We start from the raw sequence: 16,500 nt of genomic DNA on the forward strand, positions 1-16,500 counted from the left end.
GAATATGCTGCGTTCCACTAGGTTGAATTTTGATTTCATTTGTTTAAGCACAAAATGATTTCTTCTCACACACAATAGAAATTTATTTCTAAAAATGAATGTTGAAAGGTTTTGTCTAGCCATTTTTCACATAAAATAGCTCATCTTCACTTGTTTTTACCTTAATATCGCTGCTTCTCTTACATAATTTCCTCACTACTGAACCACCCACAGCAATAATTTGGGGTTAAAATTTTTAGTTTTCTTAACCGTTCTTAATTTAATCTCTTGTCAAGAGAGTGTATAGAAATCTATTCTTTGTGAGGATGGTTAAAGTTCAAGAGATATTTTAAAATTTGCTTCTAGCTCTGGCTGGGTGGCCCAGCTGGGTGGAGCGTTGTCCATACACCAAGAGGTTGGGGTTTTGATTCCTGGTCAGGGCACATACCCAGGTTGTGGGTCCTGTCCCTGGTCGGGGCATGTATGGGAGGCAGCCAACAGATGTTTCTCTTTCACATCGATTGTTCTCTTTCTCTCTCCTTCCCTTTCTCTCTAAAATCAATAAACATTTTAAAAAAATTACATATCCCCCTTGTTCTTTGTAAGTTTATATGTTGTTCAGTATTAATATTCTGCTCTTCCTTTACTTTTTACATTTGTCTTGGAAGGATTTAAACAAGTTTAATAAGTTATACCTATTTAAATGGACCCAAGGTAAAAGCACTGTGTCTCCTATTATAAAATCAGTCAATAAGTATTAATTTTTAATATATCTGACTAACATACAAATTGTATGATAGATAAATCTTACCAGTCGAGATCTACTTTAGCCTTTTTTCATTCTTATAGCCATCTGGTCAACTAAAGAAAGGCTCAAGGTTTTCTACTTTATCATCCTGCTACAAGTAATTGTTTCTGTTTACCAAAGACTGGTGTGATGCCTATAGTCAACTGGCTGGCTGCATGTAGAAAGAGAATTCTGTTTCAAGTTTGAAGAGTGCAGGTTATTTAAATTTTCATAGTGCAAGGGTTAACAAATTTTTTCTGTGAAGGGTTGACTAATAATTATTTACAGTTTTGTGGGCCCTGTAGTTTCTGTAGTAACTCCTTAACTCTTTCCAGCTGCTCAGCTCTGCCATTTTAGTACCAAAAGAACTGTAGACTATGTAAATGAATAGGTTGGGCTATTTTTCATTAGAACTTTCTTTACAGAAAATAGGCTACTGGTTAGGGTTTGGCCTGCAGAATGTAGTTTATCTCAGTGTTAAATGTAAGTTGTAAGAATGAGCAGAGAAAGACACCCCTCTTCTTACTCATGTTCTCTTTTGTAAGAAGCGCCCTGTTGTTGTTACCCTAGACTGTGCTAGCCTGATGAAAAAGTGCGTGCAGTGTCGGGCAGTCGTTGAACGAAGAGTGCCTTTCATCATGTGTTGTGGAGGGAAAAGTTCAGAAGATGCCACTGATGATATCTGTAAGTGGGCTTTTTTAAGCATTTCCTTCTGGGGGAACTTTCCTGAACATCTCTTCTCATGTACTGTATACTGCGCTCTTGTAAAACATAAGGAGTATGACTCGAATTGGCAGAGGAGCAGGTAGGGTTTTGCTCTTGTTACATTACAAGAAACGGGAAATATTTTTTTAGTTCATGATATGATTATAGAAATTTAAACATTAGTTTTTTAAGATACCTCCATTTGCGATACAAAAAATATTATTGTATTCTTGCTTAAAGAATTTGCTGTCTACTTTTAAGAAAAAATTCAGTGAATCTTGGGTGAACATCATAACATCATATTACAAATTATTTTTTCAGTTTATACAGGTATTAACTTAACCTGCTTCCTGTATCTAGCAGGTTTACCTAGAGCATTTGAGTATTTTATGGAATAATGTAATTTGGGACAGAGTAACTAACTGTAGATAAACCGAAGTATAAGAGTGAACAAGAGGAAAGATGAAAAGTGAATTATTTACCTTTAACCTTTTCAGTAGTATAACTGTGTAAAAATATTTTTTATCTTTGCACTACATATAAGCTGGATGGTATCTTTGATTCCTTTAGTCTGTGTCCAGATGAGGAAAACATGAGTGTATCTACTTCTACCCAGGGCTTTTTGTCTTTATCATCAACAGAGCAGAAAAAAGTCCCAGGGATAGATAAACTAGAGTAAAAGACCAAGAACCTAGAGAGTAGGAAACGTGAAATAAAAATTTCCCTTCATTTAGTAGACCACTGATCATGGGCTGTCTTCCATGGAGTCGCTCATTTCAGGTCACTAGCAACAAGAAGAGCTGGGAATAAAGGAAGGAGGCTTGCTGCCACAATTAGTTAAAATGCTGTGCAGCTTCTTGGATTTGTGCAGTGCAGGCACAGGGAAAATAAGCATAAAATGTATTTGCCAAAGGAAGCAAGTAGAGCCTTGGAAAACCTGAAGGTCTGGGTGTAGAGTGTTGTCTATCTGTGTTAAATATAATTAATGTGTGAACCGATTTCTTTTTGAAGATTATAAATGAATGAGTATAACATCAATGTCAGTACTGTTGTCCACATGTAAAACCAATATTTAAAGAAGATTCTAATAATAGTCTCTTGTTTTTAATAAAACAGCAGTAATTTTAGAAATAAGAAAAATCATTGTTGTATCTATATTATAGCAAGTGGAAATATCCCGGTGTTACAAAAGGACAAGGATAATACCAATGTCAACGCAGATGTGCAGAAGTTGCAACAACAGTTACAGGACATTAAAGAGCAGGTAATAATGATGTCTTCATGGTAAAAATGATTCTGAGAGTGGCATTTCATATAATTTTATAAAACTACTGGTGTTTTCTATAATAGACATGGTTCATATTAATGTATCACTTGTAGTATTTGAATATTTGCAATTAGGTAAAATCTGATTAAAAGATTTACTCTGGTACTTTCCAAAATAGGAAACACTCAAGTGACCAATAAACATGAAAAAATACTCAACCACATTGGTAATCAAGAAATCAAAAATAAAACCACTATGAAGTACCTTTTGCTACCTACCAGCCTACATGAAAAGCTCAGTGTTAAAAACTGTTAGTGTTAATAAGTGGTTAGGCAGAAACTGTAGCTGCCATAACTCACAATGCTGGCAGGAATGTAAGTTAGGAAAAAACACATTGGAAAAATTTGTCATTTAATAAAACTGAACAGGACATTGTTTGGGAATGCAAACTTAGGGAAAATGTCATACAGATGGCATTTAAAATCAAGAGTAGTGGTTTTCTTGGCTGAGATGTCTGGGGAGGAGGCATTAAGAGAAAGAAGTTTCTATAGTACTGATACTCCATTTCTTGATATAACCATCAATTACATTCATGTTATCAGTTTGGAAACTTTTATTGAATGGTACACTTATGATTTGTGCATATTTCTGTATAGATAATGATACTTTAAAACCATACACACAAAAACACACCATAAAGGGAAGATAAATGCAAAATTCAGAATAGTAGTTATCAGTGAGGAGCGGATGGAAAGGATTGGGAGGGGCTTTAAAAGAAAAGGCTGTGTTCCGATTTTAAGCTGGGTGGTGGTCATATTGTTCTTTATATTTTATACATACTAACGAAATGGTCCTCTGTCTACTCAATATTTAATAAAAACAACAATAAAATAAATTTAGCTAAAAGTAGTCATATGGTAAGAAAAGCTTCCCCCCCCCGCCAACCTCACTATTTGACCCAGAAATTGTATCTGATTTAATTCAGAGGATTGAGCTGCAAAGGGTGTTATTTCTTTCGTAGGCAGTTACATCAGTGTTGCCTTGCAGTGTTAGAGTCAACACTTGTCTTTCTGTCTGAATTTGTAAGAATGGAACATAGTCAATAGATAGTGATGTAGGATAACTAATGACCCTTGTGACAACTAATTTAGAGTTAAATGTATATATTTATTAGAAATTTAAACACCCATCTGAAAAGATGAAAAGTCTGTGATTGGGCCAGTTTTTCTCCTGAAATCCAGCATGTAGTAATACTTGTTATATAGTAAATAAGTAAAGATAAATATGAATTTACATTATTAGGAATATTAAAATAGAAACATATATAGCTCATTCTAGTATAAAATAAAATGTTTCTAAAATTTTGAAGCTATTTAGAACCTCAGTTCCTTTTCCATAGACACTTTATAGAAAGCTAAAACTGATTTTTGAACACACTTTGTGCAAAGTATTATATCTCTTAATTCTGAATTCACATTGTTTTTGTAATAAATAATGACACCTTATATGGATCCTAAAAGAATAATTCAGATCTACTTTTATCTAACGTTTACTATTCAGAGAAGTTTATTCTTCCTTAAATTATCTTTATTACCATATTTCATCAATAAAGTATTTAAACACTTAAAACAAAATTCATTTTCTGTGCAATGATGGGATTTCTTGCAGGGACCCCTTAAAGTTACAAAGAGAAAGCATTTGAAAAACTCTCTCTCCTTTTTTTTCAAATCTCTAATCTTTCTATTATTCTAATGTCTCTTCAATAGATAATAATTGCATGTGATCTTACAATGTATTGGGTAACATTGGTTAGTAAATTATAGGTTTCATGCATACAGTTCTGTAATACATCATATGTATATTGTATTATGTGTTCATCAGCCCCAGTCAGGTCCCCTTCCATCACTATTTATTCTTCTTTTACCATGTTCTACCTCCCTTTCCCTCTGGTAATCACCATACTGTTTGTGTGTCTATGAGTTTTTTATTTTTCTTTGCTTAATCCCTTCAACTTTTTCACCTAGACCCTAACCCTTTTTCCCTCTAACAATTGTTAGTTTGTTCTGAGTCTGTTTCTATTTTGTTTGTTTATTTTACTCATTAGACTCCACCTATAATTGAAATCATATGGTACTTGTCTTTTTCTGACTTATTTTCCTTAGCATAATACTCGCCAGGCTTATCCATGGTGTCGCAAAAAGTAAATCTCCTTCCTTTTTTACAGCCAAGTACTATTCCATTGTGTAAACGTACCATAGCTTTTTTTATCTACTCATCTACTGATCAGCACTTGGGCTGCTTCCAAATCTTTGCTATTGTAAATAATACACAATGAACATAGGAGTGCATATAGTCTTTTGAATTAAGTATTTCTGGTTTCCTTGTATTTATTCCCAAAAGTGGAATTGCTGAGTCATATGGCAGTTCCATTTTTAATTTTTGAGGTAACTCCATACTGCTTTCCACAGTGTTTGCACCAATCTACATTCCCGTTAACAGTACACAAGGGTTCCCCCTTCTCCCCATCGTTGCTGACAGTTATTTGTTGATTTATCGCTAACAGTTATTTGTTGATTTATCAATGATAGCCATTCTGACAGGTGTGAAGTGATACCTCACTGTGGTTTTAATTTGCATTTCTCTGATGATTAGTAACATTGAGTATCTTTTCATATGTCTATTGGCCATCTGTGTGTCTTCTTTGGAGAAGTGTCTATTCAGGTCCTTTGTCCATTTCTTAATTGGATTTGTTTTTGGTGTTGAGTGTTATAAGTTTGTAAGTTCCTTATAAATTTTGGATATTAAGCCCTTATCAGGTGTATTGGTGAATATGTTCTCCCATTCAGTGGGTTGTCTTTTCACTTTGTTGATGGTTTCCTTTGCTGTGTAAAAAATATGTATGAGTCATGTCACTGCAGTCCACTCTGCCCTCCCTCCATCAGAGACCAGAGTGAGTGGCTATGAAGGAAATTTTGTGTAGTAGCCCTTTAAGATGGTGCATATGTCCCTAGTGGACTCCTGTCTCTTTGGTGGACGGAAACCCGTCTGTGTTTCACAGCCAGATGTCATGTGGGCTCCTCTTCCTGGCTCTGGTGCTCTGGGTCAGGGAGCCCAGTTTGAGGTTTAGGCCCAATGCTTTTCAGGGAACTACCCTGTAGCTGAGATATCCCTCTGGAACCTCAGCTGCTGCCCTTAGGAGTGGGCCCAGCCCTTTGCACATCTCTGCCCTTCCTGCCGGTCTTGCTGTGCCTTCTGAAAATTTTGGTTTTAAGATTCCTCTTTAGCTAGTCTTCAGTTGATTATTCAGGATGATTCTTCTTAAATTTAGTTGTAATTCCATTTTGGTCCTGGGAGGAGGTGAGTGTAGCTTCCACCTGTTCCAGCACCATCCTGAAACATGATCCCATTTTTTGTGTGTTTTGTTTTTCTGCAATGATTTCTGGTATTGCCAAAGTTGTTAGCTACATTTTCATGTAGGCTTCAGGTCTTACTTATTAATCTAGATGGTCTCATTTAAGTATTTCATTTATATATTATTTGGGAAAAGTGTAATTCAGAATAAACATAATACAGGGGTGGACAAAAATAGATACAGTTCTTTGTATGGAAAATAATACAATAATAGTAATACAGGAATACACTCTTGTGTTTCACATAAAACTGTAAGCCTAGTTTTGCCCCTCCCTGTATGTTTAAGTAAAATATGTTTTTATAAATATAAAGTGTAAAACGTGTTTTGTAAATGAGAATGTGATTTCCTAGAGTGTTTCACAGAAGTATATCTGTCATACATCTAAATTCTTCTAAGTTTGTGAAGTCAGATTTGTTGATACGTAGCGAAGACTGATTGTTTTCCCCTAAGGGGATATACATTGATAGTAATGCAGTGCAGCATAATGTTTAAAATCAAGAGCGCTCGGCCCACGTGACTCGCGTTCATATTATGGCTTACTCTGGGAAAGTTTTTAACCCCACTAAACCTCCGTTTCCCCTTTTTTAAAGTGGCAGTGATAATAGAACTGATATTCTACCATATCATAGTGCTTGGCATATGTTCTTAGAGACATCTATATACTTCCTCCTTTCCCAAGAGGCCTGATGCATTGTGTTATTGTCATACAAGAACAGCCTGGTTCCTAGAGTTACAGAATCTGAATCAGACTGAATGGAGCTGTTTACATTCATTCCCTATTTGATTTTGGCATTTCCGTGTTTTGTTTTACATGGTGTTTTTATACATTATTTGTTTTCTGTAGTGCCTTTTATACTGTCCTGACAGTACAACCAATATTTATATTTTATACAGGTGATATTTTAACTATTTAAAATTTTTTTTAAATTTAAGCAACAAAAGATTATTTGACTAAAACAACAAAAGAAAATGATGTTATATAATTGTCTCATGTTATGCTTTCAAAATATAAAATGTCTCAGCATTTATTATTTTATTTTTTTATCTCCCATTCCAGACAATGTGCCCTGTGTGCTTGGATCGTCTAAAGAATATGATTTTCCTCTGTGGCCATGGAACGTGCCAGCTCTGTGGAGACCGAATGAGTGAATGTCCTATTTGTCGCAAGGCTATTGAACGACGGATTCTTTTGTATTAACAAGAAACTGTGTGTTTTGTTAGCTAAGGTGTTTGGTTATGAGATCTTAGTAAGCTTTTAAGCTAGTTGGAAGTTGTAATGAATTAATTTTTAATGTTATAGTTTCTTTACTAGAGTATTATGAGACTGTAAATGTACCAGAACAAAAAACTAATACAAACAGTGGTTGAAGTCATGTTTTTTTTTTGTTTTGTTTTAATTTGGAATATGAAATCCATGTATTCCATAGGTAATTTACTATTGGCTAAGGGGAAAATTTCTTAAGGGGGAAAATCCTTTAAAAATCTGTTACAAATTTATTAAGACTTTTGATACAGTCCGTTAACACAGGTACTCAGAAAAGTTAGAGCCACTGAGGCACTAAATGAAAGGGGCAAGTCAAACCATTGTCACATAGATCAAGGAAATACTGCAGAGAGACTTCTTTCTGAGGTAAACATAAAGTTACCCAAATGATTGTCTCCGAATTCTTAGAGTAAATGGAAGCATAGCATGAGAGAACAGTGACTTTGCATTAATCCTATTTTTCTAGATTTAAAGGGCAAAGGAAACTTGATTCCAGTTGCCAGTTTCAAAATGATTGGTAAACATGAAAAGGAAAAATAAAATATAATGAGGAACTGAAGGGAGAAAAATTATTCAGTCACAGAGTACCTGTTAAATGACTATTAATAGTTGCCTTTCTTAATGTATACACTGTTTTGTGCAGCCAGCCTTTAAAAAAAATGCCTGTGAAAAGTGTACCTAAGTTTTTCCTGTGTTTACTTATCCAGACTTGATCTGCCCGGTGAAATGATAATCCCCTAATTGGCCCCTGAGGTTCGATTCAGCTTTTCTAATATACTAATAGTGGTACCCCAGTGATCTGAGGAGGAGGATGCGCTGTCCAACGTCTGCAGTCCTTTCTTCTCCGTATCTCCTAATTCTGACAGCGATTCTGCTTCTAGGCCTTGCTTCCATTCTCTGTCAGATGGTAAGGCTTACTATAAAGAAAACAGTCTCTCTCTATATATAGGCAAGGACATGATTGAAACTGCCAACAATATCCAAGACATAGTAAATAACCTAAGAATGAATACTTACTTTAGAAAGAGTGACTAGGACATCTAGAGAAGTATGTCCAATTACCTGTAAATTTTTGTAACTTAAACTTTGACTTGAAAGCATCTAATCATTTTCTCTCCTTTAAATAATCTTATCTAGGATGAATATACACATAAGTAAGTGTTTTGGGGTTCATTGCTGCTAGATTATTAAGATTCTCAGCTATTTACAATAGTGTCTACTATGTACTATGTATAAATGTACTCTTAAGAGTAGTTATGTTACAGCTTTTTTCCCCCTTTGAATCTGATTCTTAAGTCAGTTTTTCTGTTACAACAACTTAACTCTGAAAGTACAAGGTCTCTAGTCCTCATAACATCATATTTCTGATGTTGAATGGCTGCTGCCATTAGAGGTCCTGGTGAAAACAGTGGTGAACTTTGCTGGCTGATTTCATGGTCTTGGTAATTCCATATCTGTGTTCAGTGGAGTCACATCGTTTAGCATGATAAAATGTTTATAAATTTACAGTTGAAAATTTATATTGACTCCACTCAGTTATCTAATAAAGGGCCATGGAGGCTATTTTTAAGGCATATTTTGAAGTTATGAAAAGAATATCTGACTGACTGTATTCACATAAAGAGACAAATGAACTATTTTCTTTCAGGTTTGAAAACAGTGTTAGTCCAGATTTTCCTTTTCTTCCATGCCCTAGGTCACTCACCTCTGTTCTGTAGATCTGCTGGTAAGCAGGGAGCAGCCGGCATAGTTTGGCCAACCAGAGAATTTTATGGTCTGGATCTCTACCTAAAACCTTTTTATTTGTCTTCTGAGCTGCATTGCTAAAACTTATATTCCTAAAAGGCTATTTCATTTTCCAGACTTGTTTATTTCCACCATATTAAGGAAACAATAACTTAAAAGCCTACAAAAGTTACAGTCACTATAATTATAGTATTATGCACTGGTGGATTTTCTGTATTTGTACCACTTTGAAATTTACTTAATGAATAGAAAATGTTTCTCTACTCACCTTTTGAAGCACCTGAAAATTTTTTAAAATATATTTTGGGATTGTGAGAGAGAATAAGAGTAAGAACTTAATTGCTTAGGTGACTTTCCTCTAACTCTGTAAAAATGCTACCTCTTATTATATATATGTCTCTCAGCAGTGCTTTCCCAAATAGGGATGTTTCCTTCTCATCGTCATCTCTTTATCTTGTGCCTCAAAGAGCTTTTACTTTTCCTAGAATCAGTTAGAAAAACAGAACTGACATGCATTCATCAAAAAACATTTTGGCCTTCAGGGGCTAGATACATGACATTGAAGAAAAAAGTTCAGCGTCTCAACACATAGAGAATTTATCGTGCAGTCGTGTGTTTGAAATAACCTGTGGACAGAAAGAAGGGACCCGAAAGTACTGATGACATTTCTTCTTAAGGTTTTGTGAGAGTGATCATTAAGTAGCATTTGGACTCCTTCTTTCTCCTCTCTCACTCCTACCACATTTTCTTCTTTATTCTTCTAAGATTGTCAATTTTGTTACGTAAAACATACAACTTAACAAATGGTGGTGCTATTCTAATTGTTTTTCTTTATATGCATTTAATTTTGTTGGGAGCAAGAAAGTTATTCAAGAAAAAATCATTTTGTATTAGTATAGGAATATTATATTAGGCAAGTGTTTGGTTTAGCTGGCTGAATTATGCTTTTTGAAATTTTAAACATTGCTAGCTACAGAGGCACAAAATTAATTGATAATGTTGAAAATAACTTTCTTAAATTTATATCTAATGGTTTTAGCCTCTACGACCATTTTTAGCATATTGAAATGCATGTTGCTTAAGACTAGTCCAATTCCAATTTCAAAGCTTGCTTCATTTTTACATGGTAGAAGTATAATGTTTAGTTATGTTGCCCAATTGCTGTTTTTTGTTTATTATGAATTGTGGATCCTTTTGGACTAGGAATTAAATTTATGAACTAAGAGAGTTAGTGATGGGGTAGAATAGAAAGGAGAGTAGCAGGTTGCAGCAAGTAAGAAAAAAATATTAATGTTTAAGTTAGTGGGGACAAGGGGGATTGTGTAGATTTCATCAAAGCAGTAAGTAGAGAAAGTGTATTTCATTGAATAATAGAAAGGGTCTTTCAATCAGTTTTTGATGTAGTTTAATTGACAATTACTTTGCAAATTATAGACTTTAATACCACTTGCTTTAAAAAAAATCCATAAGGAAAAGCACTTAAGCTTCTCAAAGTGTCTCAAATATTTTATAATAATTGTATAAAAATTGAATTTTGGAATAGAATATTTTGCATTTTTTATGGTGGGAAGAACACATAACCTGAAATTTACCATCTTAACCAATTTTAGTGTACAGTTCAGTAGTGTTAAGTAAATTCACGTTGTTGTGAAACATCAGATCTTGAAAAGTTGAAACTTGATATCCATTAAACAACAAGCTCCTACCCGTCCCTTCCCAGTGGGATCAAGTTTTGGTTAAATATAAAAAGGAACACCTGAATTATCTTAACAGTTTGTTTGCGTTTGTGAAGTCCAAAGTCATGGTAAACATCAAGTTCCTGAAATTTGGAGGGTGACAGTTTCTCCCCCTTGCCCTTACAATTAAATGTCTGTTAATTGGAAGGGTTTGTGAGTTCATTTTGAACCAGAGGGAAGAAACACATTTTAAACATTAGAATTAGTTTAGCTTTGAATTTGTACTAAATTGGGAAGGTAAAAGATTATCACAAATTATGTGTGCCTTGTTGAAAATGTCAGTTTTCTTTAAGTTTACATGTAACTGTTTCAAAAATTTTTTTCTCTCAAAAAGCAACCTAATTTTATTTGCTTGACTATTATGATAGGAATGCTTACTGATATTACTTGATAATCATCTATAGCCTTGGAACTTTCACATATATATATAAAAACTATAATCGTATTAATAATTACAGCTGTACTTCTTTAAAACATTAAATTTGAGGAAAATTATTCAGCGCTGTCTCATGTGTACATTGCTTTGCTACAGTGAGGGGGAAATCCTTTAGATTGAGCCTCAGTGGTTAGTAGTGGGTGAAACTGGAGTATTAAAATATAAACTAGGTAGTGGAGCTGATGAATTAAAATTGTAAGTTGCTACATTAGCATTTCTACCTCCTTTCCTATTAGAGTATTATTTTTTCCAGCATTTATTCATGTTTGTGACTAAGGAGGAGATGGAAAGAAACCCAAGGTTAAAACTGAAATTTTATTTCGTTGAGGACTTAAGCAGCAGGTTCAGGAAAGGTGACTTGCCACATCAATTTGGTGCCTAAATCCATAACTACAGTCTGTAATTGACATATATAAATGTGTAAGAAAGATGGTATTGCTGAATATTTTACTCTTTCTGTACAGTCTCTTTGATTTTTTTCATAGACATGACTTTTTTCCCTCCAAAAAGCTAAATTATCTTGTAATTTTCTATAAAATAAACAAATACGCCATTTTGGCTGAAATCTATAATTTCAGGAAGTTTGAAAGTTCTGACTCAGGGCTTTTTAACAGTTTAAGCAGTTGATAGTTATATTTCAGAAGGTTCATCTACATAATTCTTCAGTGCCTTGAAAGAATTATTAACTTGGCAACACTAATAAAACTTTTTAGAAGGCATAGGGTGCAGGTATGCACGTGTTTTTAAGTTGTATTGCTTAAGCTTGCGTAATAGCGATACTGTACGTGTGCTGGGTTTGGGTAATTCTTTAAAGGAAGTTTTCTAGAGTTGCCCTTGATAGTTTTTTAACTGATTATTTGTGGCCATGACGCTTACCAGAAAAGTAATTCTATGTTAAGTCATTATGCAAAGTCATGTATAAGTAGCATCTCAGAAAAGGAGATAGGGTTCAGTTTGCCATTTTAATATGAAATAAGGATCTGTTTGGTTAACCCAGATGGTCCTCCTCTCAGATGAAAAAGAGATCTTTTGTTCAAGTGATTCGGTTTTAAAGAAATTTGAGGGGTGGGGATGGAAATTACGAATTGCATGTTACTCTTTTGCTAGTACTACTGCTAGTCTTAGATTGAATCCACAAAATTGTTTTTAAGTTCTGTATACTTGTGTCATTCTAAATGCAGTATATTCAGTAATAGAAAGCAATTTAATCGACTCAGCAGTGTTATATTTTGCTTTGTACTTTTTCCAGTGGCTTTTAGCTTTCAGTTGATTAAATTTAAAGTCTTGTTTGTGAGTATAGTTTTTGTATGGCAAATGATTCTTGCTTGCTAGCTTTTTTTTTTTTTTTGAAGGTGCTTAGCAAGAGCTCAGCTTTTAAAAAATAAATGCAAACATTTACCATTAATAAAACCTATGATGTAATATCATTGTGCAATGCTTTCTTCTCATCTTTCGAAATTATTCTTTATAGACAAACACATGAATTTTGATTCTTAAGGCATTTGAAAACAATTCTCAGCATATCAAATCTTTTATTACTAGGAAAGAAATTTTCATGTCTTTCAGAAACAAGGATATACATATCTAGTTCAATAAGATGCAGGTGCCCACATCTGGAAGGCCAAAATTAACAATTGTTTACATTTAAGGTACCTCTTGTCCAATGGGCCAAAGAAGATTTTCGTATTTTGACACCTCACACTGTTTCAGGATTAAAATATATTGTGAAAGTAGTCTAAATAGGAAAAATTTGAAAGAAAATAAATCAGGAAGAGTCAACTTTTTTAATATAAAGATTGTTCTTCACAACTCAGGTGTAGACTTCATTTTCATGAGCACATTTTAAAACAGTGATTTATTTGGCTTTGTTAGGCAAATAAATTTTGTCACTAAATTAGTAATTGAATGCTTTGATGATTACATTATTTTCAAGTTAATAGAAGCTCTTACTTGTGAAGGTACTAAGAGGTTGTCTAGTTGAGTTCAAAAGACTGTGTATCTTGGATGTTTAAGAGGAAAACCATCTGAAACAATTTTCTTAAATTGTTTATTTGAGAAAACATGTATTTCAACTTCAAAATTGTGAATTTCTTTTTGGATAACCTCTAACTGTATTTTTTCTTTTTCTGTTGCTGTATAATTAGATTTGTGGCAATATTTTATTAAATTGAAACTCTGTATAGGTTTTAAAAATAAAACCATTTTAGAAAATCTGATTTATATATTTTTTATAATTAACAAGTATTCATCCTTCACAGAAGTTAAAATAGTCATAGTTTAGAATGTCCCAAACTTACAAAGAAAACTTTTAAATGGTGTATTGCAGAGTAGTGATAGGCATTTGTAATATAGTACGAGAATGCATGGGTTAGAGAAGAATACCAAAAATGATCTTAGATAAATTCATTGCAGAAGGCTAATTATTTGGCTAAAAGTTTTCCCCTTTATTTTAGTTTTTATTGAATTTTTGGGGGTGACATTGGTTAATAAAATTACATAGGTTTCAGGTGTACAGTTCTGTAATACTAGTTTTCCCCTTTATAACAAAGCTAGTTGATAAATTCATTCTTGTTTTGGTAGGGATAAAAGAGATGATAAACCTGTAAGTATAAGAAGGCCAGGAACAGAGATCAGCAGGACGAGGACCTGTCGATGAGACGGTTAGGCCGTGCCACCCTTGTACTGATGCTCTAATCCAGCGGTTTTTAGCTGGTGTGCTGCAGGGATTTTTAGAACGTGACTATTTGGTCGGGGGCACTGACCTCTTTTCCCTTAGCTTGTCAAATAAAAAAAATGAGAACAGCCAACACAATAGCCACCTGATGGGAATGAATCAAAATTATAACCTTTTTTTTTGTCAGAGGCAAAAATGTATTTTTTTGGTGTGCTACAGAATTTTAGTAATTAGTTTTATTTGTGCTGTGAGGTGAAAAAGGTTGGAAGTCTCTGCTCTGATCAAATGTCATGCTTTAGCCCTGGCAGGGTGGTGGCTCAGTAGGTTGGAGTCTTGTCCTGTACACAAAAAAGTTGGCAGGTTCGATCCTCAGTCAGGGCACATCCTGGGTTGTGGGTTCAATCCCTGGTCAGGGCCCATGGGAGAGACAACTGATTGATGTTTCTGTTTCACATCAGTGTTTCTCTCCCTCTCCCTCCCATCCCCTCTCTAAAATCAGTGAACAGATTTTCGGGTGAGGATTTAAAAAAACGGCATGCTTTTTATACCAGGTTTTTGCGGTCTCAGACGTGGCAGCTTTCTGAGAGGCAGATTTTCAAGTCAATATAAATATTCATTATTTCTAATGTATTTAAGAATATTAATCTCTCTTCTTTCCTCTCGTCTTATTTCCATAAAACCACTTAATGTCTTGAGTGGAGCACTATATAAAGTTTGGGAAAAACTTCTGTAGGTGAAGATAACTTTGATTTAATAGGAAAAACAATCAAATCAGAGAGCCTTTGATTACTGACTGTGACCAAACCATGCTGAAGAGAGTGGTGTTTAAGATTATATGCTCTTAATGCATATTTTAGTACAAGAGTATTCCATTGGGTTGACCAAAAAGTCTTTAGTTTTTTTCCATAAAAAGACACATTTTTCATTTTCACCAATAACTTTATTGATTTAGCTAATTTGAGTATGTCGGCTATCTCCCATGTAGTATAACATTGATTGTTCTCAATGTCTTGATTTGATCGCTGTCAACTTCAGCTGGTCTACCCAACCGTGGAGCATCGTCCAGTGAGAAATCTCCAGCACAAAACTTCGCAAACCACTTCTGACATGTTCCACCAATCACAGCACCTTCTCCATACACTGCACAACTTCGTGTTTGTGTTTCAGTTGCATTTGTACCTTTCTTGAAATAATATGCTAAAAATGTTGCACATTTTCTTGCATCTTCTTCAATATTAAAATGGCTACACAAAAATTCACAAATTTTGATGTTTTTTTTTTTTAATGCATGCTGATATGACAGCTGTCACAATACAACCTAACAAAATTGTTTCGAATGGAGTTAAATGCTACTAGAGCCATCTTAGGGAAAATAGGAAACCTTTTTGGCCAACCTAGTATTTTGTATTGCTGCTATAACAAATTGCCATTGAACATAGTGGCCTAAAAAACCAGGAATTTATGATCTTATTGTTCTGGAGGTCGGAAGTCTGCTGTGACTCTCCTTGAGCTAAAGTCAAGGTGTTGTCAGGGCTGTTTCCTTCTGGATGCTCTGGGGGAGAACCCACTTTGCTCTTTCTAGTTTGTGGAGGTGGCCCACATTCCTTGGCTTCCTTCCATCTTCAATGCCAGCATTGGGAGGTTGAATCCCACACTGCATCACTGCCATTGTTTCTTCTGCTGCCTCCACTTTTCAGGACCCTTGTTATAGCATTGGGTCCACTGGATAATCCAGGGTAATCTCTTCATTTCAATTTTAGTTGATAAGTAACCTTAATTCCCACAAACTTTATTCCCTATTGCCATAATGTATTAATAACATAACACAACATAATATAACAATGTAACATTTTCCAGGGATTAAATCATGGCCACATTTTGGGGGGAGAGGCATTATTCTGCCCACCACAGGGATAAATGGGAATTGGGGCCTGTATTACCAAATATGCTATAGGGAGAGTAAATGGTCTCAACAGTAGATGTCAAGAACTGGTATGATTTCATTGAGAGGTCAGTGAAATCCACCACCATTAGCAGAAGTAGCACGTAGGCAGTTCCTCATCGATGAATGTGGGGTGAATCTCAAAATAATTCGCTTAAAATTTTGAGTGATCTAGAGGAAAGTGTTAATGATATCATGGTTTATAAATGCTGGTATGTTACAAGCTGTTCCTTATTCATCTTCATTTTTTATGTTGATGATCTCACAATTACTGTGGCTCAGTTACCTATATGTTTGGAAGATTCCTGATTCTACATCCTGAGGTTCTTATTTCCAACTCCCTTTGGGCATATTTGAACAGATATGTAGGCCTCTCAAACCTAGTATGTCCTGATCTTAAATAGACCATTCCCAATATACTTGTATTAATCCTATTATTATCCAGTTTCTTGTAGTAGAAAGTCATATTTAACTTTTTTTATTAAATTTTTTTTATTGCTGTTCAAGTACAGTTGTCTCCATTTTCCCTCCACCACTACCCCCCACCCCAGC

At 34.6% G+C, this 16,500-nt stretch overlaps 1 protein-coding gene across 1 annotated transcript in view; it reads left to right on the top strand.

Annotated features, from left to right (window-relative positions):
• The window catches only part of MIB1 (MIB E3 ubiquitin protein ligase 1), a 120,558-nt gene extending 107,010 nt beyond the window's left edge, over positions 1–13,548 (top strand). The window contains exons 19-21 of the mRNA XM_024580196.4: positions 1,337–1,450; positions 2,635–2,735; positions 7,208–13,548. Coding sequence (XP_024435964.2) covers positions 1,337–1,450; positions 2,635–2,735; positions 7,208–7,348 — 356 coding nt within the window. The 3' untranslated portion in view covers positions 7,349–13,548. The remainder of the gene's footprint in view (positions 1–1,336; positions 1,451–2,634; positions 2,736–7,207) is intronic.
• Positions 13,549–16,500: the final 2,952 nt, after the last annotated feature.

Source organism: Desmodus rotundus, chromosome 10 (assembly GCF_022682495.2).
Source record: "Desmodus rotundus isolate HL8 chromosome 10, HLdesRot8A.1, whole genome shotgun sequence".
Lineage (NCBI taxonomy): Eukaryota > Metazoa > Chordata > Mammalia > Chiroptera > Phyllostomidae > Desmodus > Desmodus rotundus.